This window comes from Sinohyriopsis cumingii, chromosome 14 (assembly GCF_028554795.1).
Source record: "Sinohyriopsis cumingii isolate HCF-2022 chromosome 14, ASM2855479v2, whole genome shotgun sequence".
In the NCBI taxonomy this organism is placed as follows: domain Eukaryota; kingdom Metazoa; phylum Mollusca; class Bivalvia; order Unionida; family Unionidae; genus Sinohyriopsis; species Sinohyriopsis cumingii.
The window spans coordinates 125,995,352-126,020,456 of record NC_142974.1 but is presented as its reverse complement, the minus strand read 5'-3'; the positions used below and the strand labels follow the sequence as shown (position 1 = coordinate 126,020,456).

Sequence of the window (25,105 nt, the reverse complement as noted above, 5' to 3'; positions counted from 1 at the left end):
AGAGTCCTTCTTCATAAAAATCCGTCGAACTTGTGAACCTGTGAATCTCTTCTAATAAAGTTATGAAAACTCAGATCAGTGAAACTTGACACAATTCACGATAAACCTAAAGTGTGTCGAACTTGTGAATCTTCTGAACAATACAAATCTGGGCTTAAACATTAAAATAATAGAGAGTTCCAGTACAAAAATTAGTCAAAGCTGTAAAATTCTTCATTTCATTGAATACGATCTCCTTTTCGGGCTTTAAGGACAAACTGTTTTCTAGAAAATAGTATTTCTCAAAGTGTTATATGAAACCCACTCATCTTTACCATTTAGTAAATAACTATGAGTCTGTGACGATTTTATTTTAGGGCATAGTAACTCCTTTTTGATGCACGTTGTTTTAACTTATGTCCACAGAAAGGTATATATGTTTTGGTTGAATATTATTAAGAATGTATCTGCAAAGTATTACAAAATACCTTATGTATATTGAAGGAAACAGGAATAGCTATTAACAAAATGCACAGCCATTTACTTTGGACATCATTTACCTGTATAATATTGATTACTGCACACATCATGACAATTCTAATTAGCAGCCGTGATGGTCATGACACACTTTTATCCGTAAATGGTATATGTAAAAGTAAAATGAAAGGATACAAAATACTCAAGTTCCTTTATTTTCTTTACTTTTTTGTTTGGACATAAAATGGTAATAAAATGGAAACATTTTATAACACTGAGATAATAAATGAAGGTGAAGAAATCTTTGAGTTGAACAATAATGACATTAGTAAAACCCATGTTCAATTCTGTAACTCATTAAAGTGAATGAATTTTTGCACTTCCGAAAATTCTGACTTACAAATTCTGATTTCTTGTTGGTTTTATGTCAATCTCTTGAACGAGTTTTACATCTTTCTTTAGTTAATTATAGATTTTCGATAGGACAGCAATAAATTAAGGCAGCCTATTACCAAAAAACAAAAAAAATGCAGGACAAGAAACAAACATTCTTTAGAAATTTCTTATATGGTAATTGTGGAGTGTCGAATTTTGAATTACAGAAATTTTAAAGTTGAATCCATTTAGCAATTAAAGTCTTACCGCAGTTAAGCCAGAAAGGTCTTTGTGAATGGTCACTTCGAACTTTCTTCATTCCTCTTCCCCCATGTCAGTGTAAACTTCAAAGTAACGATATTTCCGACCCAGTGAAATTGACCGGGGTATCTTAACACGGTCATTAGAAAGTAAACATTTGAGCTACCAACTCTAACCGCTTGGTAGGAGCTCATGTCCACTTATCATATTTTCCAAGGGAAATTGTCATGCACTGTCGTACACAGATTCTGAGCTGTCTAAATCTGATGAAAGAAATTAATTCTTTAGGAAAGATTAGGGACCACCACCTACGATTGGGTAGAATAAATTAGGGCGTACACTTTAGAACAATCTGACTTTAAAGTGACGACCCAAATCAAAATTCTTTAGTCTCGAAATTTCCTAGAAGAGGAAGCTTAATCGACTCCGTGGAAGCCTAAAGATTAGTGCTTTCCTCGAGAAACAAGAAAAGAGGTCAGTTGGTCGTCGTGTAAAAAGAAAAGCATGTTTAGTGCTTGGATGCACATGTCCTGGAGGAAGGAAACAAAAAATACAGCGACTAGGTACGCAATTTTAGCTTCACATAATATTCTATTATTTAATTGTTTGTTTTATGAAAATGTGTTTGTTATGACTAGGTTTCTATATTATGTATCGTTTATTTAATTCATGGAAATGTGATGATGCAAGAGATGCTATGCAATTTATTTTATTCAATTTTATGGAAAGTGTTGATGATAGAATTGTTATGCAATTTACCTTTTAATTTTACAGTTATTAGTTCATTGGCAGAATTGATTGCATGTGATCCAAATGTTCATATGTGTAGGATTTCATATGGTTATATGAAATAACTTCCTTTGTTGTTAGGACAATACATATCATCGTAAGTTAATGATAATTACTTAATTATATCTGATTTTGTAATGCTTGGATAATCTTGTAGTTAAGGAATGCCGTGAGTTACATTTCTTTTGAATTTCATGCAATAGTGCTCGAACATGTACTAGCATATGTAAAATAATACGGTAATACTTAGTAGTCGTTCATGTGGTAATTTAAGACTTGCCACTGGAAAGCGAGGTCAATGTCCTGCTGTACTGAGTCAGAATTTACTCGGTGTGTGGATAGCCACAGGCTCTGAATAACGATTAAGTGAACTGATGTGACTCTTAACAGAAGGTATGCAGTATTATGGGGTAAATTTGAAATTTTAAGGAACAGCTTTTTGAGAGAAGGACGAGACAGTCCAAAGGCAGGAGTATGGGAAAAGAAAGAAAGAAGGATGAGGTCAGAATAAAAGGACCAGAAAGTCCATGAATGGGCAGAACCTAGAGTTTAGGAAGGATGAACTAGGAGTCGATATATGGTCAAAGTGAATGAAGGTGATGCAATCGATCATGGATATTGCGCTCTTTTCACCTCGCGTAATGATGAATAAATCCAAATTGGACACACCTGTTAAATTCTACTTATATAATCTAACTTGAATTTGAATTGCCTGTATTAATTTGTTCTGATTAAATTTGTTATTTTCTTATCAAAGTGGGCTCTCGTACTGTTTTATTTCTGCCCAGTATTCTCGCTCAGTTCTCTGTCGAAATTCCATTCTTCTTTCACTCCCGCCGGGCTATAATATCGAGGGTGGTCATCCTCTGGATAATGCCAGCCAACACTAATAAATGCAAAACAAAGAAATATTTTCGTCAGATGGGAAGTGTTCAGTACCAAGTAAATTTTAAGAGACTCGGAAAGAATCTTGAGCTGCAAAGATGAGCCCTCTGTGTGGCAGTTTATAGTGATGTCTAGCGCTTGGCATCATGCCACATACATGAAGCATCATGTCCCCTCCAGTCGCATCATCCCGACACCAGCCCTAACGTTAATCTCTTAATGCTAAACGCCAAGCGAGGCAGCTACTAATAACATTTTATAACTCTTTGGTATGACTCGGCCGGAGTTCGAACCCATGATTTCCCGCATCTGATGTGGATGCTCTAACCACATAGGCCACAGGAGCCATCCAATGATGAGGCCAAAATGAAAACCAAAAACAAATGACAGAGTTTACTCTTAAGTATTTTACTGTATGAATAGTTAAGAAATTCTAAAGGAAATTTTATTTATAAAAAAAGAAATATAAAGAACTGTGAACATTATATATATATATATATATATATATATATATATATATATATATATATATATGATCTTAATGGTAATAATATTTAGTGACATGTTAATCAAAATTGAATTGTTTGTTTTCTAGATAGGATAACTATAATTGCATAAGAAGATATCAACTACAAAATTGTGGCACTGTCATAACTCTCAAGCCTAATAATAGTCCCAGATACACTGTATAAAAAATAGATAAGAAAATAGTTGATGAGTGTACATGTCCAGGCACATAACACTAAAACTCAAATGCCAGTGTGCGATGAAATGGATACAGTTAATCACGGAGAATAGATTAATTATTCACATGCAAAAATGCAAAAGCTAATTAGCACTTTGGTAATTACAATGAATACTTTAAATAAATAATTTTTTAATTTATCTGAACACAACAGCAACCCTGTAGGTTCATAACGATTGATATAAGACAGAATTGAATTATTTGTTTATCACATCTCTATAAATAAAAAAAAAAGGTGAAAATTTCCAACAGAAAAACCAAATCTAACTAAACAAGACCAACATTAAATTTTTGCAACACAAATATTAAATTTACAACTTACAATCATGTACACAAATTACCTTTTTAAACATGTTTTTTAAACAAAATCTTACAATGACAAACATCAAATACCTACAGTGCTCATAGAAAAAATATTTAACAATATTTAAAATATTTAATATTTTAGCCCAGGCTGTGCCAATAAAAAAAGTACAAGTCCTGACAGAAATTCCACAAGCCTTGACTCCACTTGCCATATGCCCAAAATTTAATTTTTTAAAATATTATATGTCACACAACATTGCAATTGCTACACTTCCGGTATCGATTTAATAGGGGTGAATATGGGGTTTGAAGGTAACGCAAGCATCCTTCATGTTCAACGCTAGTGATTCGATCATACTAGTGCATAATAATTTATAAGTTTAATGGGAGCTTTACGCATAATACATCAGTAGCCAATGCCACTGTCCAATATGGGTGGCAATTCTTTATCAACAAAAATCAACTACACCAACAACTGAAAAGCATATGACAATTAATAGTTAGCAAGTTAACAAGATTAAGACAATGAATATTAATAAAAAGAACTAATCTGAATGGTCAATTAGGCATGTTGAATATGTTAGAAACAGGTGGTGCTTCTATTTTGACAGGATACATACAGAAATGACGTATATTGATAGGTTTTTGCAGGCATGCACAAAGAATTAAATGTCCGTCCCCACTTTGCAGGCATGCTTCAAAATGTAAAACTGCCAAATGGGATTTTTAAAATGTATATTTGATGGGCTTTGCTGATAGCTAATTGCTTCGTAAGCTACTTTAAATAATGAGTCACACTTGAACATTATTTCGACCACTGGAATACTCATGCTTTCCATTTTATATATGGAGCAAAATCCCAGGGATAGTTCTACCATGGCTCTGTCTGGGGTTTTGGGGGTAAAAATTCATGTTTTAGCATGACACATCTTGATATGGCAGGTATATCAACAACTTAAAAATAAATTTCTGCATTGCATCAGCGCATTCCAATGCTCTCAATTAGATTTTTGACAGACCTGAAAAGCACCTCACTTAAAAAACAAGAGAGGACCAATCTGAAATTAAAAGGGCCCCGGTTGTCGGGCTAACATCTTTTTTCTTAATGCGATGACACAATATTAATTAAGTACAGACAACACCTCTTAAAGGCACAATGCAGCCAGAACATTCAGTCACAAACTCCACAGTGTATTGGTTTATCTAAAAGTATTTATTCTCATGTGTATCTTCAAATCAATACACTGAGTAAACATCACAAAGTTTACATGTAAATTATTTATTTCTAGTATGCATCCAACTCTGGCTCCTTACAACACTACTCAGCACAAACATTAAAATTGGATCTGAACAGTATACTACAGCTCCTGTATGCATCCTCATGTGCCTCTTGAAATCACTATGGCAGCTGAACATTTTTTCCACAGACGTCTCATTTGAATGGTGTATTTCCAGTACATGTACCTGTTAAACTCACTACGGCAGATAAGCATTTCATCACAAATTTCACATTTTGATTGGTTTATCTCCAGTATGTACCATCATGCGCATATTCAGATCACAAAACCTGCCTAGTAAATATTTTTTCACATTTCAAAATGGAATGACTTATCTCCAGTATTGATCCTTATGTGTATCTTCAAACTTAAGTTAAACATTTTTTTTCTCTCACAAAGTTCATATTTAAATGGTTCATATCCAGTATGTATACCTCTCGCTGGATAACTTGTACACAACGAGGTCCCCAAACCCCACTGGACAAAACCGCAAGGAGGGGGACAAGCTGGTCTGTTTAATGGCCGATTACTCATTTTAGAATCACTTTGATACTCATTGTCAACAAAAGCGCTTTTTCTAATTAAGTTGTTCATTATTCTGTATAATTACATTTATTTTCAAGATGCCCTACAACTGAAAGTTTGTTAACACTATTCCAACTGGTTTCAACAACCTTTACGTGTACACGAAAACATTTGCGTATTTCGTCAATGAATTTTGTTGTTTTTGATTAGCTTGATTCCCTGCTTAGTATGTTACAGGTGAGTTCGCAACAGAGAGTATCCAAAGCAGACTATCTGTTGATACACCACGAAACAAGATTATTTTTATTTAAAAAAATAGTGACATTTATTTTGTATAACAATCGTCTACGACCAAATCTATCAAGGTAGACTAATTATATTAAGTACATAATAATAATTATATTGGTGTTCAATTGATCAAATGAAAAGAGTTCACCCGACATAAGACCGGAAAAGCTAGATCTTATGCATGAAGAATTTGCATACCTTTAAACTTTTTTCACATCCTTTATTTGATACAAAAGATGCGATTAACGTGAAAATAAAACAAGGCCAGCTTTTAAATCAGTGCTACATTACAACTAATACTTCCATTAAGTTAGATATCAAAACAAGGGTGACACTTAATTAGCTTCTCAGAGAAACGCTCGTGAACATAGCTGTTACGGGAGACTGACATAATTTACTATGATATACAAGAGGCACACTGCATTTATGATCATTACACTTAAACCTAACTAAATGATAATACTAAAATACAAACTGCACTTTATAAAATAAAACTTATGCTTAAGTGACATTTTCATTGATCAAAATTTCATTGAATATCATTATTTTTAATATGTTATACAAAGAATCTTGTTTGGTGAGAAAAAAAATATGACTTATTATTAAAAGTTAACAATCTCATATTTTTTATTCAAAATTTGAAGGTCGAATATATAGTTTTCAAAAATAAAACGAGCAATATATAAAAGTTTTAGTTATCAATTGTGATCCCAATTTTCGTAAAGTTCAACGAACTGTGCAATTTTTTGGAGTAATTTCTGCTTTAAAAAATGGGACCCAGGTTACAAGTGGGTTGGTGAGTTATCTGGACGCGAGTTATTGAGGGTGTGCCTTTGCAAAGTACCCTTCTTGGTTAACGTTTTAGCACAAACTTCACATTTGAATGGTTTATCTCCTGTATGAATCACTAAGTGTAACTTCAAAGCAGAACTCTGCTTATACAGTTTATCACAAAATTCACATTTCAATGGTTTACCTCCAGTATGTACTCTCATATGCAGGTCAAAAGAACCCTTTTAAACAAACATTTTATCACGTATTTCACATCATGGATGACATGGAAAAAGCTGCAGATGAATGATGATAAAACTGAGGCCATTCTGATCACAACACAAAGACTTTCTCATTCACATCCTTTACCTCAAACAATAAATATCAGCAACGCCAACATTAAATTCACACAATCAGTACGAAACCTAGATGTTACTCTGGACAGTACTATCACATTGCACCAACATGTCATGAACATATGCAAGGCTGCATATCTTGAGCTGAGGCACATCAGCTCCATTCATAAATATATTTCAGTTGATGCCACTCAAACACTTGTGTGTTCATTAGCACTTTGAAGACTGGACTATTGTAACTCAATTACGTCTGGTTCATCTCAATATCTATTCCAAAAACTTCAAAAAACAGCTGCTCGAATCATACTTTTTAGAGTACCACGATCAGAGCACACCTCGGTGCTGCTCTGTACCATACACTGGCTATCCATTCAATCAAGAATCAAACACAAAATTTGTTCTCTGTGCTACCTTTCACTGACGGACTCCAGACCAACATACCTATCCGACCTCACCCATGTGTACACACCAGCAAGATACTTATGCTCATCTTCTGACAATCGTATACACATTATTCCCACTATGAAAACAAAGTCATATGGACAAGGTTCTTTTGCATACCAGGGCCCAGCAACACGGAATGAATTGCCCACTGAACTTAGACACAGTGATCCCATTCAAGAGTGCTCTTAAAACTCACTTATTTCAACTGCAAGAACAAACTTAAAGACCTAATAATGTTTCCTACCTTAAATATTTTCAGCATGTTTTTTATATTTTCTAATTTCATGGTGTTTGTTTTTTTGTAATCATATCATTATATGTTTTTTATGTTATAGTTGTTGTCTAATGTTGTAAAGTGCTTAGAGCTTCTGAAGATCAGGCGCTATACAAAGTCCTCATTATTAATATTATTATTATTTGAATCATTTGTCTCCAGTATGTATCAACATGTGCCTCTTTAAATTGCCCTTCCGGGTAAAAGTTTTAGCACAAATTTCACATTTAAAAGGTATATCTTTACTATGTACTTTCATATGCATGTCAAAATTACCCTTTTGAACAAACATTTGATCACAAATTTCACATTTGAATGGTTGATCCCCAGTATGAATTCTTCTGTGCAGCTTCAAACTGTTACTGTGCTGAAACATTTTTTCACAAACATCGCATTTGAATGATTTATCTCCATAATGTGTTTTCATGTGTGCATTCAAATCACAAGTTAGCCGAAATATTTTATCACACACTTCACATTGAAATAATTTACCTTCAGTATGTACCCTCATGTGCACCTTCAAATTATTACTAAAGTTAAACATTTTTTCACAAACTTCACATTTGAATGGCTTTTCTTTGGTGTGTATTATCATGTGCCTCTTCAAAATACTCTTCTGGGTAAACGCTTTAGCACAAACTTCACATTTGAATGGTTTATATCCTGCATGTATTCCCATGTGTGTCTTCAAATAAAAACTATGCATAAATAATTTATCACAAACTTCACAGTGGTATAATTTATCTCCAGTATGTATCCTCATGTGCGTCAGCAAATTACAACGTACGCTAAACGTTTTTCCACAAAGTTCACATTTGAATGGTTTATACCCAGTATGTATCATCATGTGCCTGTTGAAAGTACTCATGTGCGTAAATGTTTTAGCACAAACTTCACACTTGAATGGTTTATCTCCTGTATGTATCATCAGGTGCACCTTTAAAGCAGAACAATGTTTAAACAATTTATCACACACTTCACACTTGAATGGTTTATCTTCAGTATGTGTCATCATGTGCCTCTTCAAAGTACCCTTCTGGGTAAACGCTTTAGCACAAACTTCACATTCGAATGGTTTATCTCCTGTATGTGTCATAAGATGCCTCTTCAAAACAATATTCTGCTTAAACAGTTTACCACAAGTTCCACATTTGAATGGTCTGTCTCCAGAACTTTTATCAACAAACATTCTGCCAATTACTTCACAACTGAATGCTTTCTATTCAATATTTATGTGTTCCTATTTTTAAAATGTTACTGTGCCGACACAAAATTCACATCATAATGATTTATCCTGTTCCAATCACCTGTTATGTTTGGGTTTTGTAGGGAGCGATGAAAATACCTGTTTCTACTGATGTTTATTCCAAGGCATACGCATTACAACTGACTTCCTTCATCGAGTACCCTGTATATTAATGGACTGGTCTCTAAGTTACTTATTCACTTATTCAGCAGTGGGAAAGTCTATATTACCAATGGGTATTACGGTACCAATTGTTTCTCCATAGACCTCAATGTTAATGTTTTGTGAAATAAATATACTTTCTACCCTACCTCAGCATGTCACACTGTCATACAGAACAATGTTAGATTGTCAATTTGACAAGGTCAAAACCAGGAACTTCATTGCTTTTTAAGAGAGATAACTCTGCTGGAAATAGACAGGGGTAAGAGTTATCTAATCACAACAGACACGTTAGTACACTGCTGTCGGGCATTTCTGCGCACCTAAGGTTTTCGTTTCCAATATTGAAGCAAAATGCATACCGAATTCGAGCGATTGACCTAAATAAAATACAGCAACGCTTACCATTTGAAAAGATGCAATTGTCACCAGAATATTTGAAAAGATGCAATTGTCACCAGAATATTCTGTTAAAAATAATATTAATTTTGGATACAGAGGATACCACCCCCTCTTTTCCTGACTCGCGATATGTCGGCCTATTCTACGCACAGCTATGAAAAGATGTAATATTTATATATCGTGCTATAGAAATGAAATGTATTACTTTGGCCTGTCTTTGTCAGCACTTCAGTCGAGTAATTAGGTCAGGTTTATAGCTAGTTTTACAAAATTCAACGTACAAATGCCAATAAATGGCAAGATCTATTAATGTAACTAAACCCATCTTGTAAAAATGTTAGGAAAGTTCAACATTTTATGAAAAATAAGCTATTACGTGGAAGAGAAACAACAATCAATAGGATGTAATGTGTTGACAACGTCTTGTTGATGGGAAAAATTACTACAGATTTTAGAAACAGACTATACGCCGGTGAATTTATTGAGAATTTATGTACAAGCGGCAAGTAGAGACGTTGGGTAGCAGACGATTTTGTACGTGTGGGACAACTTCTTGCAAAATTGGAAACTTGGATTAAATTGCACTTTTGTTTTAAGGTACACATTTCCATCTTTTATATAATGTATTTATTTGTATTATTCTAAAAGATTTTTACTAAATCGAAATTTCTGGGTTACAGGTTCAAGAAGGTCATGGAGTGGGTCTTCACGTTGCCATTTAGAAATCATATTTTTATGTGCATTTCGAGTCTAAATGTGGGATATTTTTGTACACTTTATGAATATCACGCTCCTTAATTAAAGTGCGATCGTTCTTTCTTGATACAAAATGGATTTTTTTTACCAAAATAACACGTGATCCAATGTTTACAGAAATGACGTATCATTGCGCAGAATTACCCGACGCGCAGAATTGGCCGACATGGCGGTAGTATAGTGGGGCACCCTAGCAACAATGGAAAACCCAGTCAAAAAAGGTCGCGGGAACGTCTGGCGACAAGGTTTTTACGCACCCGCTGGGCAAGCCTAGCGACAAGGGGAATTTAACATGGGGAATAATGGGCATGTATAGCGAGAAGGGAAAGTGGAGCTGTTATATAGGGACAATAGGAATGGAACAGGTTAGGTGACGTCACGGTACTGAAGATAGATAACAATGTAACAAGGAGCTGACCTGAATACGCGCTATTCTAGGGAGAGACAAATACAGGAGACATACATACATACATACATACATACATACATACATAAAGGGGCCCCGAGTGGCCGAGTGGTCTAAAGCGCTCTCCGTTACGGATCACTGCCATCTCACCGCTGTCTGCGTGGGTTCGAGTCTCGGATTCGGCCAATGTGGGTATGTGAAAAAACTTGCCAGTAGCTTCTCTTGGGTTGGTGGTTTTCCCCGGTTCTTCCTCCACCATTAATGCTGGCCGCCATGTATAGCCTATCGTGTGCTGAAAAATGGCGTTAAACCCTACAATAACAACAACAACTACATACACACATGCATACATACATACATACATACATTCCGATAACATAGAGGGCATCGCATATATCTTCTCTTCCTCAAACTTTTTCTGACTTCTGGACCGTAGATGACGACTGTCTTCAAACAGCCTAAGAAGACGAGGAATTGGGGAATACCGGCTGTGGAGACAAGAAGCGATGGTATAACAGCGGCTACCAAAGTCAACACAATCTTACTTCCAGAAGAGACCGATTTCAATTGGGATTTTGTAGATTTTCCTTCCTCTTCGCAAGAATTTTTTCTGGTACCAGTACCTTCGCCACCCTCTTCTTTACCACATGTCGAGAATTTTAAACAGAGACAGAAAGAAGAATTAGAGAAATTAGTACAATCGCAAAAAGAAGCAGAACCAGCCTTCCTCCTTCAACAGCAACAGTGAGAAGAAGCAAGAATGAAACGACCGGTAAAAGCAGCAGAGAAGAAACAAGGTCTGAGAGAGGAGGACAGTGAAAGTCAAACGGTTACGTTACATTTAGATATTTTGGCAGAGTTATGGAGTCTGAAACAAGTATATCAGACTTCTTTATTACGACCCAAGAAATGGAGACCTTCCCGAGCGAAACAGCCCAAATCTGTTGCTACGCATGAGCTACCACCCTTACTGATTTCTACAAAATCATTGACAGGATCAAGTCCAGAAGTAGGCCTTGGCCGTGGCAAATGCTTAAGGCAGTTAAAGCTGAGTACGGCCCCTTCCTGAGTTTGTTTATTTTAAACCTAAGCAAACACCCAACGGTCCTTTTCAGGGCCACCCACTTCTCTCGAAAAGATATAGCATTCATTTTGCCCAGATCAATTAAAACTCAAAATCCCTTCTTTTGGCTCATAATGTACGTGTGTGAATTTATAAGTGTAGACCCATATTTTTAAAATTTAGAACCAAGAAACACTTACGTTGTGTGTCTGGTCTATTCTGGTACAAATTATATAATCCAATTCACAACACAACACCTTAAAAGGTGCACAGATTTCTGCTGTCTTTGTTCACTCTCTTTGCTTTTTGTTTTTCATTTTCTTCATTTTCACAGGTTTTTTCATACTTTTCTTCCTCATTTTCTCATCGTTTTCTTTTCTTCTATTTTTTCTCTTTCTCGACGTGTCTGGGTTCTTCCTTTTGGCAGGATACCTCTTCTTCCTGTTCCGAATCCCTCTCTTCATCTTGCTCCTGGTTTTTTTTAGGGCATTCGGAAGACCAATGTTCATTCTCTTGACAAGGATAATAGTTATCTTGACTTTTGTCTCTTCTGACACCTGTCTTGCTTTTCTAACGGTTTGGAAACACTGTAGTCCAATGCCCTTTATTCTTACAGATATAGCAAGTATCTTGAATTTTATCTCGAAAGGAAGTGGAATAGTCCGTCGGCTCGTCTGAAGAAAACTTTCATATGACACCTCGCAAAGCTCTGATCAGAAGTTCGGTATGTGTGGGCTTTTCCATCGTTCTGGTCGTTTTAAAAATGAAATGATTACTGGGAGGGAAGACACTGAATCTTTCTATAGGAAAGACACTGGTTTGACATGGATATAGGGAACCATGGCGTTTAAAATGTAGTCGTTTGACTTTTTGCAGTCAAGATGAAACGATCACGTCATTTTGTGGAGAAAGTAAAATAAAGTAAGAGCCAGAAACGTGATTTATCGTCTCGCACAGTAGCTCAGGTCTTGGCTCTAGTGATTTTGAAGATGACATGAATCAGAATCCAGATCCAGAGAGTCTACACCAAAACAAAGTCCATCATTAATTCCTCAAAAGTACTCCACATTCGAGAGACGGAAAAGCACTCTAGAAAATTTAGAACCACGGCTTACACATACATGGTGAAGTCTAAAGCTTCCAAGTCCGACGGACTCTTGGAGAAAGCAGAGGGGTTCCACAGTAAAGTGTGGGATTGTTTAACCACACTGAAACGGCAAAGTAAAGCCAAAGAAGACGATTGCTTGATACTTTCCATTTCTCAAGAAATTATGAAGTCCCCCGTTTGAATTGAGTTTAGCACAATAGCAGAATTGACACGTTCCAAAGTCAACGACAAGTTTGACATCACCGATGGAAAAGCGACACTGTTCGAGATCACGTTGATCTTTCCCATGGGACAGGACGCACAAAGGTGTTATTGGTGGACGACCTTCGTAGCACCAAAACTAGCCTTGTCAGAATTAACAACCCTTAAGACCAGATGTGTTTAGCCGCATATATCGTGGTGGGATTAGCGTATGCTGACAAGAAGGACATGGCAAAATGGAAAACCGCGAAAATTTTTCAAAGATCGTATCGAGCCAAACAACGAAGCGAAGCAGAACTCTCGTTACAGCAAGCGGAGATATCCAATACACACCCCGTGGATTTCCTGAAATGCAAAAATGGCGTCTTGACTCCACACTACACAGTGAAAGTATACCCTCAAGAGGTGCGTCTACCTACGTTGTTTGGAGGCAAACCTTTCAAAGACAGATGAAACATTCACGTCTATCATCACGATGAACATTTTGATGCTATTACCAGTATCACCGCATTCCTATGATACATTTATTACTGTGAGAACGTGACTATATTTATAACAATCGAGAGCAACACAACCATTGAGGATCGAACTGTGAGGGATGTTTGGCCTCTAAACCCTGTCTGGACGAAGGACGAAAACGGGTGCATTGCCCAGCTTGTCAGCGCACTTTTGTCAGCCCTGCCCGTTACCAACAACATCTAAAGACATCGAACATTACGGAGATTTTCATCACCATTCCACGGTGACGGCTCACAATTTCTCTATATACGATGGGCAAGTTTTTCTCAGATACTATAAGAGCAAAGTAGCGAACGTCCGAAAGTGACTTTGAACGGAACCAAATTCATTTATATGTAAATGGGACAAGTGAAGTTCGAAGATTCGATGAGTTACTTGGCCATGCCTTTGGATCAAATGCCTGAAACGTTTGGAATGACAGAAATCGCCAAAAGCTATTTCCGCACTTTTTCAATACTTAAGCCAATCGACACGCTGTTGTACCTCATTTTTCTGAGGCACACGACTACGAATACCGACAACATGCGTACCGAACAACGAGAAGCTTTCTACACTTGGTATCAGACTTACGCCTCGGACCCCTTCGACTTTCAGGAAGAAATATTAAAGTATTGTCGTTCCGACCTGGACATTTTTTGGCGTTGCTGTGGAAAAATTCGAGAATTATTCACGGAAACGGAGAGATAGCTCCTTTGAAAGAAGCCTGCATCATTACCAAAGCGTGTTCCTACGTGTACCGCCAACGATTCATGCCCGAAAACACATTGGCTGTGATAAGCCTTCAAACGACGAACTTTGTCAGCGTCAATATTCGGTAAAAGCCCTACGCTGGCTACATTACTTGAGCGACAAGAAAGACAAATGGATCCAACATGCCCGCAACGGATGAGACGAAAAGACCATCGGAACGTTTTCGGTGGATGGACGGGACTTGGAAAACCCCAAGATCATGTACGAGTTTAATGGATGCTTATTTCACGGATGTGCCTTTTACTACCCTTAACGTGACACTAAATATCAGTTTTTACGACGAACCATGGAAGAGTTGTACGAGTCCGCTTGTCAGCGACGCTTGAAGTTAGAACAGCAAGGATACCAATTGGAGGAAATGTGGGAACACGAGTACGATTACCGTTTGAAAACCGATCCCGAGTTTAAACGCATCGTAGAAAGTTGCAAGCAAGTGGACTCACTGAACCCGATGCACAGTTTGAACGGAGGACGGATAAATGCCACCTGTTTGCTGTACCACGCCGACAAAGAGAAAGGAGAAGTAATCAAATACTTGGACTTGTGTTATCCGTATCTTTATGTGTGCAAATATTGTCACTTTCCCACAGGGTACCCACAATTGCTGACGTAACATATCGACGTGGACAACAATCGACAATACGAAGGACTGATTAAATGTAAAGCAAATAATTTATTACCCATGAATACAAAGTTCATATTTATAAAGATGGCGTTCTTGTTTAGAAAATATATGATTGCTATTGAAAATTGATAGGAAGTGTCTATAACAAAGATAAGAAAGTTAAACAACTCTTAAACTTAAGGAATCAGTTATATACCAAGGATGACTTCATAATCAACCTCACAAGAAGATAAAGAGTACAGAAATTATTGCGGCAACATCAGTAACAACAATAACGATTGTCCATATTAATATTATTATTATTATTATTATTTCCAAACATATTTATTATTTCCTGTACATATTGATAATGTGATGAGACCATGTGTTATCACAACATTAAAGTCTTCTATACCTAAGGAAGATAAATTAACACTACATCTAAAAACTGGCGCCCTGTATCATTACTAAATGTTATCAACAATTTCACATTAGATGTATTGTCCACAGGTTAGTCATTACTAAATTATACAAGTTTATGATGACCAACCTGGTTTATTATAGGAAGATATATTGGTGAAAATACATGGATTATTTATGAAATAATACACATCACTGAAGAATTACATATGATAGGTATCATATTATTAATTTATTTTGAAAAAGCTTTTGATTTCATCTAATGTGATTTCATTAATAATGTCATAGACTTTTGCAACTTGGACTGATGATAAGATAGCGGGTAAAAACTTGCTTTTCTAATATTTTCAGGTGTATGTCAGAATGGCTGTATATCCAAATTTTTCAATATTTTAAGAGGATGTAGACACAGTGACCCACTATCTCCATATCATTTTAATATGTGCAGAAATTGTATCAATACTATGAAACTATCATAAGAATGTCAATGGTATTAAACTAAAGGAAACAGAATAGTTGCTCTCACAGTTTGCAGATGATACTAACTAGATTCATGATGGTTACTTCTAATCTCTTAGATCTTCCATAGTTGTATTAGATTTATTTACAAGGATTTCAGGCCTGAAACTCAACAGTACCAAAACAGAAACCATCTGGATAGAACGTAAGAAATACAGCGCAGAACCCTTTCATCAGAGGTTAAAACCATAATGGGTAAGTGAATTTTCTCTGTTTGGTATAAATTTTCCAGTCGACAAAAATAAATAATACAAATAAATTTTGAAAATAACACATATAATAATGAAGTTTTAGTGGAACTGGACAAGACGAAATATGTACCAAAGGGTAAATTAACAGTTTTGAAAACTTGTGATTCCAAAATTAAAGCATTTGTTCATTCATTACCCTCCACCAAATCTTATTAGGACATGGAATTAAGCATTTTTCACTTTTATAAGGAAGTTAAAGGCAGATAAAACTAAAAGGGAGACCATGTTTCCAAGCATCTATAAAGGAGAGTTAGCAATGATAAACATTAAAACATTTATATTAGGTTTAAAAATAGCTTGGATTCGTAGACTTCTTACAACGAAAAGGAAATTTGTTCACTTGTTTGAATATGTACTATGCAAGATCAAACCCTATTAGGAGACACCTATACAGATGAACTATCAGGGGAGAAGAAAATGTTTTGGCAACATGTTTTGGGGGGGGCTTAGAAACTTTTAATCCAGAGAAATACACTTCAAACAGGTGAACGTCTTATGAGCGAAAACATATGGTTGAACACTGATAAGACTAAACAAAGCACCCATCATGTACAAGAAATGGATTACCCATCATGCACAGGAAATGGAGTGTCCATCATGTACATCAAAAGCCATATCCATCATATGCAAGAAATGGATTACCCATCATGTACAGGAAATGGATTACCAATCCTGTACAAAAAATGGATTATCCATCCTGTACAGGAAATGGATTACCCATCATGTACAAGAAATGGATTACCCATCATATACAAGAGATGGAATATCCATATTATTTATATTAGCGATGTGTTCACATAATAGGGAGCTTTTCTTGAATTTGGAAACATTAAAGACAAGCAGAGCATTAACGAAAGGTATCTTGCCTTCCACAGTTTCACTCATACTATAATATCATTACGTAGAAAACTAAACTTAAAAACTTAACACAGGCACAAATGCCAGGCCTTTCATCCCTTACTGGTTAAGAATTGTTGTTCACAGTGGTAAGGGCTGTAAATATTTTTTACAAATTGCTCTTTAACTCCAATGTTTCATGAACTTGTGAAAAAAGATGGCAACATTATTTTGATTTTGCTTTTGATTACTGGCCAAATATATATTCTAAAGTATTCAAGATAACAAAAAAAAAAAAAAATACCAACTCAAATTTACATTGGTTCCAATATCATGTTATACACAGAATTCTTGCGATGAATAATGTCCAGCATTTGTGAGCCATGGTGAGTCCTTATTGTTAAATGAACAAGGGAGGCTAGAAATTGACTTGAGACTCTTCATGAAAGTATATCAAACTACATTTTATAGGCAGTGTTATTAGTAATTACCAATTAATTTAGGGTATTGTGTAAAAGTATGTAGGACCCTGTGTAAAATGTTGATGAAATGAGTAAAGAAAGAAAGAAGAAAAGGGAGAAAAAGATGGGAGATTTAAAGTGAACAGTACCTTTTTGAAGAACAAGTTACATCACTGATATTGTATATATTGTATGCAGATGTAAAGATAAAACGATATACAAAAACACAAGACTTTTTTTTTGCATCAGGATTTCCTGATTATGTAAATGTCATTACATGTTATGCATCAACGAAGTGATAAAAGAGAACGCACATCAAAATTAAAATTTCTTTAATTAGCACACAAAATAAACAAAATCTATACTGCTTAACTTTGCACAATCTTCCACACTGATATATATGTTCCTAGACTGATTACACCATGTTTAGGGTACAACAATAATAACCATGTTCCAAGTATTGTTTCTACTTTGACTATACCATGTTTATTGTACAACAATAATAAAACGTTCCAAGTATAGATTCTATATTGACTATATATACCATGTTAAGGGTATAACAATAATGGTCACATTCCAAATATAATATATACAAAACAACAGAGTAAAACTAGAACTGCTTTGTCAATTTTTATCAAAATTCGATCCAAAATAAGGCCTACTGAGTGGCAAAACCCTCAGGCAATAAGATGCATGACAACCTCAATAATATGAAAGCATACTGCTTGCTTGATGAAATTGTCAGAGATCTTTTTCATGATAAGCATTCATTTCAAATTTTACCCAAACTGGACAATAAATATGTCATCTTGTGTGGTAACTAATCACATACAAGATTACCTCCTTAATATGCATAGATCTCCCTCATTCCAAGAATCTTCTTCAACCATAATGTAATATCCCTATTTTCCAAGTTTTATTGAAACTAGAGCAAAAATGTGTCTTCCAGAGTGGTAAAAATCACAACCAAACAAAAACAATCACTTAAGCTGAATGAATTTTAATATGTTTATTATTGAACTCATCCAAGAGCTTAATATCCTAAGTACGATCAAAACTTCAGCAGAAATACAACTTCCAAAGTGACAATCATCTTGTTCATTCTTAAACTTTTACAAGATTTTTATGTCATAAATCCATATTATGCTTTTGATTGAAATTGGATCAGAAATTAAATACAGATTACATAGCGCTAACTTGGTTGCATGACCATGTTAGTTAAAAAGTTAAAAGGTGAGGAAAAAAAAACAATATAAATTTTTGCTCAAGGTACACAATAGACAAACTTTATACTTGGACTTTCGAGCTTTATACTACAATTGAGGTGGGCATAATGAAGAATAATGGATCATATAAACTTCATGTCACCTTTATGCTACTGAATAAAAGTGCATAAATCAAAGGCTATATTCATCTTTATATCACCTTCAAGCTCTAAACAAAGGAATAAAGCTACCTTATTATTAGCAACAAAGGTCAGCTTCATGACATGGATATGCTTTAACACTTTGATCAACTTTATTTTGATTTGCACTGGCTTTAGGTGTTTTATTTACACCAAGAGGAAAATGTATTAGAATATTTGGCATGAAGATCAGTTAGTTGCTGTGTGAAATAGGAACAAAAGCATTTAGAAATTCTGTCTTTAACGTATATATAAGGAAAAAATAGTCAAAACTGACATTGGTACTTCCCACTACCACACCAGTCCTTTAATTTTTGAGGGATAGGCCAATGTACTGTACTTTACCTTCACAACAGTCAAATATAATGTTCATTATAATTCTGACAATGGCATCACTTAAACTGTCTGAATTACATGCATATTTGTCAAATTCATTCATGCATCATGCATGCTCAAGTTGAAAGTATACATATACACAATGACCATGAATGCAACAGCTGCTGCTTTCAAGCTGATGCAGCATGGGTGATGTGCAGTGTTTAAAACTCTCCAAAAAAATCCATCAAGCCCACAGTACCATTAACCTGAAAATACTATAATCTGTCCTGTCCATAATCAACCGGTCCTACAGGAAGACAAAATGTAGTCCATGACTCAATGGTAAATTCAGGTAGACATGAATATAAGCCCTTAGTAAGGTTATTGATATGGAGAAACATAGAACAGAAAGAAAAACACAAGAATAGAGCTTTCTTTATTTGTTGGAATTACTTAATATTAATAAATTACCGGTAAGCCTAAATGGGACACAATTTACTGACCAGGACAATAATGCTTTCTGTCCAGCTGATCAAGATCCATACATAACTCACTTAAAGACTGGGCATCACAATCTAACCACCGATGACCAGTCTGATTTATAGTATGAATAAGAATTGGGATTGATTCATCATCAGTGAGAGTGTCAGACCTAGACCCATCCTGCAAAAATGAGTTTGTGTTATCCAAGGTACATTGTGCTCATGAAATCAGGTCTGTGGAAAGAAGAGTTCCAGCAGTGGATTGCTTGAATCAAATGCATCCACATCTGCAGAATGCAGTTTAAGTTATAGTTCATTTAGCTCAGCATTGTGAATGATATCCATATTTGTATCACAGTGAATTGCAGGCAAATTTATGTAATTTAAATATCATCTGTATCATCTAGTTTTCTTTAAACTAATTTGTATTTTTACTTATTGTATGGATGTGCTATATAATTGGTCTAGTACACAGACTGTGTTTGTGAAAATGTGGCATGCTATGGCTCCCATACTGCTTAGCCCTGCATCAAAATCAGCTCTTCCATATCTCTAGAGGAAACAGGGTTACTACTAGTATTTACACTCCCGTTTGTTTTTGTAACCCCAATTGATTTGAAAAACAAAAAGCATCAAGGGTAATAAAAGAAAAGCAAAAATGGTAATAAAGGCCAATGTGCATTATAAAATTGTGCATGTTGGAATTTGCATGTATCAGACACAGATAAAATATAAATTCCAGGCATCAACACCCTTCATTACCACATAAATTACAATCTCAGTGAATGCCTGTATTATTTACAAAATAAGCCAATATGGTGCCATGAAGAGATTGCACCTTGTTCATAGGATAATAAGTGGACTTAAAATAAGGTGATCCGAGGTCCAGAATTTTAAACACTGGACCTAATAGCAAAATGTGATGTCATAAGCGTGTAAAAGCTCCCAATTGTCCAAGATACCAAAATTAAATAGTTCTGCAGTCTCAAAGTTGTTACTTTGTCAAGTGTAAAATGTATATCTGCAGAAGTCCATTCCAAGCAATGTACTACTGCTTTGCTGTGCACAAGACAGTCAGACTGGAACATCATGCCTATAATAGGTAAAAGCCTGTGCTATTCTTTCCTACGGATTTGAGAACCTGTCCACAAAACTGCAAATCCTCAAAGTCTAATCTGGTTCTTCAAACTTTTGCTAGAACTGAGGTGAGTTCAGATAGAACAGTAGCCAAGTGTAAGAAAGTGTCATGCCTGGCTTAGTGTTTGGACTTTTCCTTGAAAATTCAATCTCACTCTGATGGTCAAGCAACATATAACATATCTCACATTTGCATGATTTATCTCCAGTATGTATCCGTCTATGTGCCTTCAAGCCACAATTCTTCATAAACATTTTTATCACAAATTTCACATTTGAATGGTTTATCTCCTGTATGTATCCCTCTGTGCACCTTCAGAGCAAGACTATGCCTAAACACTTTATCACAAATTTCACATTTGAATGGCTTTTCTCCAGTATGTATCCTTCTGTGCACCTTCAAATCATGACTTTGCCTAAACATTTTATAACATATCTCACATTTGAATGGTTTATCTCCAGTATGTATCCTCATATGAACATTTAGTGCCCCTTTTTGTCTAAATTTTTTATCACAAACTTCACATTTGAAAGGTTTATCTCCAGTATGTATCCTCATATGTGTCTTTAATGACCCATGGTGACTAAATGTTTGATCACAAACTTCACATTTAAATGGCTTATCCCCTGTATGTATCTTCACATGCCTCATCAATGATCCACTGTGACTAAATGTTTGATCACAAACTTCACATTTGAATGGTTTATCTCCTGTATGTATCCTCATATGCGTCTTCAATGACCCACTTTGGTTAAACGCTAGACCACAAACTTCACATTTGAATGGCTTTTCTCCTGTATGTATTCTCTTGTGTCTGATCAAACCTTGGGTAAACCTTTTATCACATATTTCACATTTGAATGGTTTATCTCCACTATGTATCCTCACATGCACCTTCAAATCACCACACCGCGGAAAGGTTTTATCACAAACTACACATTTGAATGGTTTATCTCCATTATGTATCATTGTGTACGTCTTTAATGGGCCGCTATAATTAAACATATCACATATACAATTTAAGAGTGTTTGCAACCATATATGTATTTTTACAGTATTACTGTAAATGTCTGATCACAAATTTCACATTTGAATGGCTTGTCTCGGGTCCTTTGATTTATGAAAATAATGTATGACAGACGGAATTACCGGAACAAACAAAGGTAAGTATGAGCATAAAGGATAAATACACAGAGGTCGCGGTGCATAGAAACACGGGAACGCACCAAAACACCGAAACGCCGGAACGCAATAGAAACACAGAAACGCAATATCGTATATGCCATAGCTGGAGATTGTGAAATTTGCGACTTTTTTTATATAAAGAAAATAACATTTACTATTAATAGTGTCTAATGCAATTTTCAAATAAGTTTAATGCTTAATCTATTACTAATAAATATATATTAGTAATGATTTTTTAATAATGCTGGGATGAATGAACTTCGTGAAAATCAGCAATATAAATAGCCGTACAGTGTAAGTGTAACTATCAAGAATCATGTACGGACAATTATTTTAGTGATCTATATATAAAGATCGATGCAAAAATGGCATGTCAAAGCATTTCCGAATTTATTTTGGAATTTACATCACAAATTTTTGTTGGTCCCGTGATTCGGAGTAGTTACAATTTCCATATCAATTGTTCAATGATAATAATAATAATAAAAAGTACACGCAGTTTTCCTTTCATGGCAGCTTTTCTTCAATACCCATATGTATTCATTTCTTTGTCAATGGCATTATTTGCATTTATTGCTAAAACATTAAGCTGCAAAAAATGATGCAATGGTCAGTGAAGATTTACACTAAGATTCCAGTGAACCACTGATAGCAAACGTCAGACGTTTGCAGATTATACAGATTGCAGTGTCGGTATCAGGAAAGAATCGGCGATCACATTGTGAATTTCAAACTTCCTTTACATATTGTCTGTATAATTTGTCTGTAATATTCGTACTGATATTGAAAATAAATACCTTGAATTACTTGCTTATATGATGAACACTTGGCCACAATGTTTGAAAATAAATAATTGGTGTTTAAAGCATCAAACCTGTCTAAATGAGCTTATTTTTGCACAGAGAAAATGTATGATCTTTGATGAATGCACATTAGTCATAGATCTCACATTATGGTTTTTGGATCAACAGTAGAAAGAACATCGATTGCTTTCATGTAATTTTCTTACGTATGTTGCATTTCGGTAACAGTTCTCAGTTCCATAATTGGACTTGTCTTTATGCATGTAATTTAAGATTTGTATGTGACTTTTTAGTTTTTGAATTTCCAATAAAATCTTCTGATCTTATGAGACTTTCTGATAGCCACAAACTTAATCTCGAGTTGGAACACTGTTTCAACATTCTTGCCTACCCAGCTTTTTTGTGCATTTTTTGATCACACCGAGAAACACCGACCTGGAAATTATGAATAAAGGTGTGCAGATTATTATTAATGTTTGCGTTTATAATGCACTAAAATGATCATCGTTGAATTATTTACATTATTCATTAAGTTTTGATTATGAAATTCATAGTTAACATATAGCAATCAACACATTTTTCTGATAAATGCAATTAATGACCATTTGGTATTCGTAAGCACAAAAGGCCAAAATGATTAAGGCCTGCTGAACCATAGTCTTTATAAATTTAGAACAGAGATATTATTGATTCGCTTTACTTCAAATGTTTTCTTTCACAATTAGTATTTGCGTTCTTTTAACTTTCTCACATTCAGTAACTTACATTATTTTCTTTTTGGTACCGGTCTTTTTTTATAATAATCACCTCTCCCATACATATTTCTAGTGTACTGATATGAAGTCATATCCAGATGCAATTGCGGGGAATAATATGGCCGTATTAGCATGATTACTTTGCAATCGGGGCATATGTATGTGCTATTTCAGAATATAAATTGATGACAATGGCAAGTTTCTTAGTATAAAAGTGTTTAAACTCCATAAACCTTTGGTAAGTTGGCTATGCTTGTTAGTCAATCTTGATAGATGGCTGAATTTCCCTGTGGCAAGTGCAAATTGGAATTTGACCATGATACCATTCAGTGCTCAGATTGTTGTAAATGGTACCATAGGAGATGTATTGATATGTGTCAGCAAGAACTTAAATCTTGGTCTTTAAAATCTATACAATTCCTCTGCAAATCCGGTGCATTTGAAGGTGATGAGTATGATGCAGGAGCGGCTTTATCAAGGTAAGAGGATTTAAATAATTTTTGATGGGGTATTTTTTTTTTCCCCAGTGTTATCTATAGGGTTGTTTGCCCGAGCCTGGTTTTATTCACCATGCTCGGAGTCCCTTCCCCAGAATAATTGTTTGACCTTTGCTAGGGGTCTCCTATGTCTCTGTGTTTGCTATATGTATGAGTGCTATATTGTGTGTATGCTATATTTTCTGCTTGTTTGAGACATCAAGTTTAAATACAAAACTTTCTTAGTTTTCTTACTTCGGCCTTTTGGATTTGGAATCCAATACATTATATTTTAAGCTATATATCATTATTTTATTTGCAAATTAGAATTTTGGCGATCGAAACGGTGCGGTATATTAGTCTATAGAAACAATCCTATTGTTTTAGTCGAATGGTTATGTGTGTCGTTCCTCGCAGTAAGTGCTAAAATAGAAATAGGCTGTGCTCGATTCAAGATCCACCCTTATTTTATTTCATTGTATTTGGACATAGAACAAAATTAATTTTATTATATGTTCTCTACATTTGTTTCTCAGTACTGAGCTTTCCACTGCGTGATAATCAATACAAATCATATGTAAATCTAAATTACCTTCAACGATGACTTCACGGTGAAGTTCTTGTCAAAGGCTGACCCATTCTTTTTTCAGATGCTGGACTGTCGACAGAGGAACATGTAAACAGAACACAGATTTCACTTCCGGATTATCACCAAATCCTTATTACTCACTGTGCACTCTCGCCGAAATACACACGGACAACCACACCCTGAGCTCATATTCCCAAGAATAAACAATTATCTTTAAATCCCTGACAAAAATGCATAAAAAACTCTTCTATCACCACCAAAATGATAGAGGAAAAAATGTTCTAAAACAGACTAGAACTATATTCGTGGGTACTGAACGGGAAATTCTAGTTGTGACCCGATTCTATTTTTCCTGAATCAAGTAGGCCAACCTTTTATTTTAATTGACATTTTTTCCCAAAGATTCCAAATTTTTTTATTGGTCTACAAGGAATAAACTAATCAAACATCCAGTACAGGAGCTATATGTTTGAAAAAGGGATCAGTGGGGTGTATCT

General features: G+C 35.2%; 2 protein-coding genes across 2 annotated transcripts; both read right to left on the bottom strand.

The window, feature by feature from the left end:
- Window positions 1-3,290: 3,290 nt before the first annotated feature.
- On the bottom strand, window positions 3,291-9,132 carry LOC149784793 (uncharacterized). The gene has a single exon (XM_089932805.1). It carries the CDS (start codon window positions 8,939-8,941, stop codon window positions 7,901-7,903), a length of 1,041 nt encoding a protein of 346 aa, XP_089788931.1. The 5' UTR covers window positions 8,942-9,132; the 3' UTR covers window positions 3,291-7,900.
- An 8,642-nt stretch (window positions 9,133-17,774) lies between these two features.
- LOC149784792 (uncharacterized) lies at window positions 17,775-21,925 on the bottom strand. The gene has a single exon (XM_089932806.1). The coding sequence runs from the start codon at window positions 21,803-21,805 to the stop codon at window positions 21,020-21,022; it is 786 nt and encodes a 261-aa protein (XP_089788932.1). The 5' UTR covers window positions 21,806-21,925; the 3' UTR covers window positions 17,775-21,019.
- Window positions 21,926-25,105: the final 3,180 nt, after the last annotated feature.

Bases quoted from the DNA above. Each gene is read 5' to 3' on its own strand.
- LOC149784793 (XM_089932805.1), bottom strand. From the start codon at position 8,941: ATGTTTGTTGATAAAAGTTCTGGAGACAGACCATTCAAATGTGGAACT.
- LOC149784792 (XM_089932806.1), bottom strand. From the start codon at position 21,805: ATGTTTAATTATAGCGGCCCATTAAAGACGTACACAATGATACATAAT.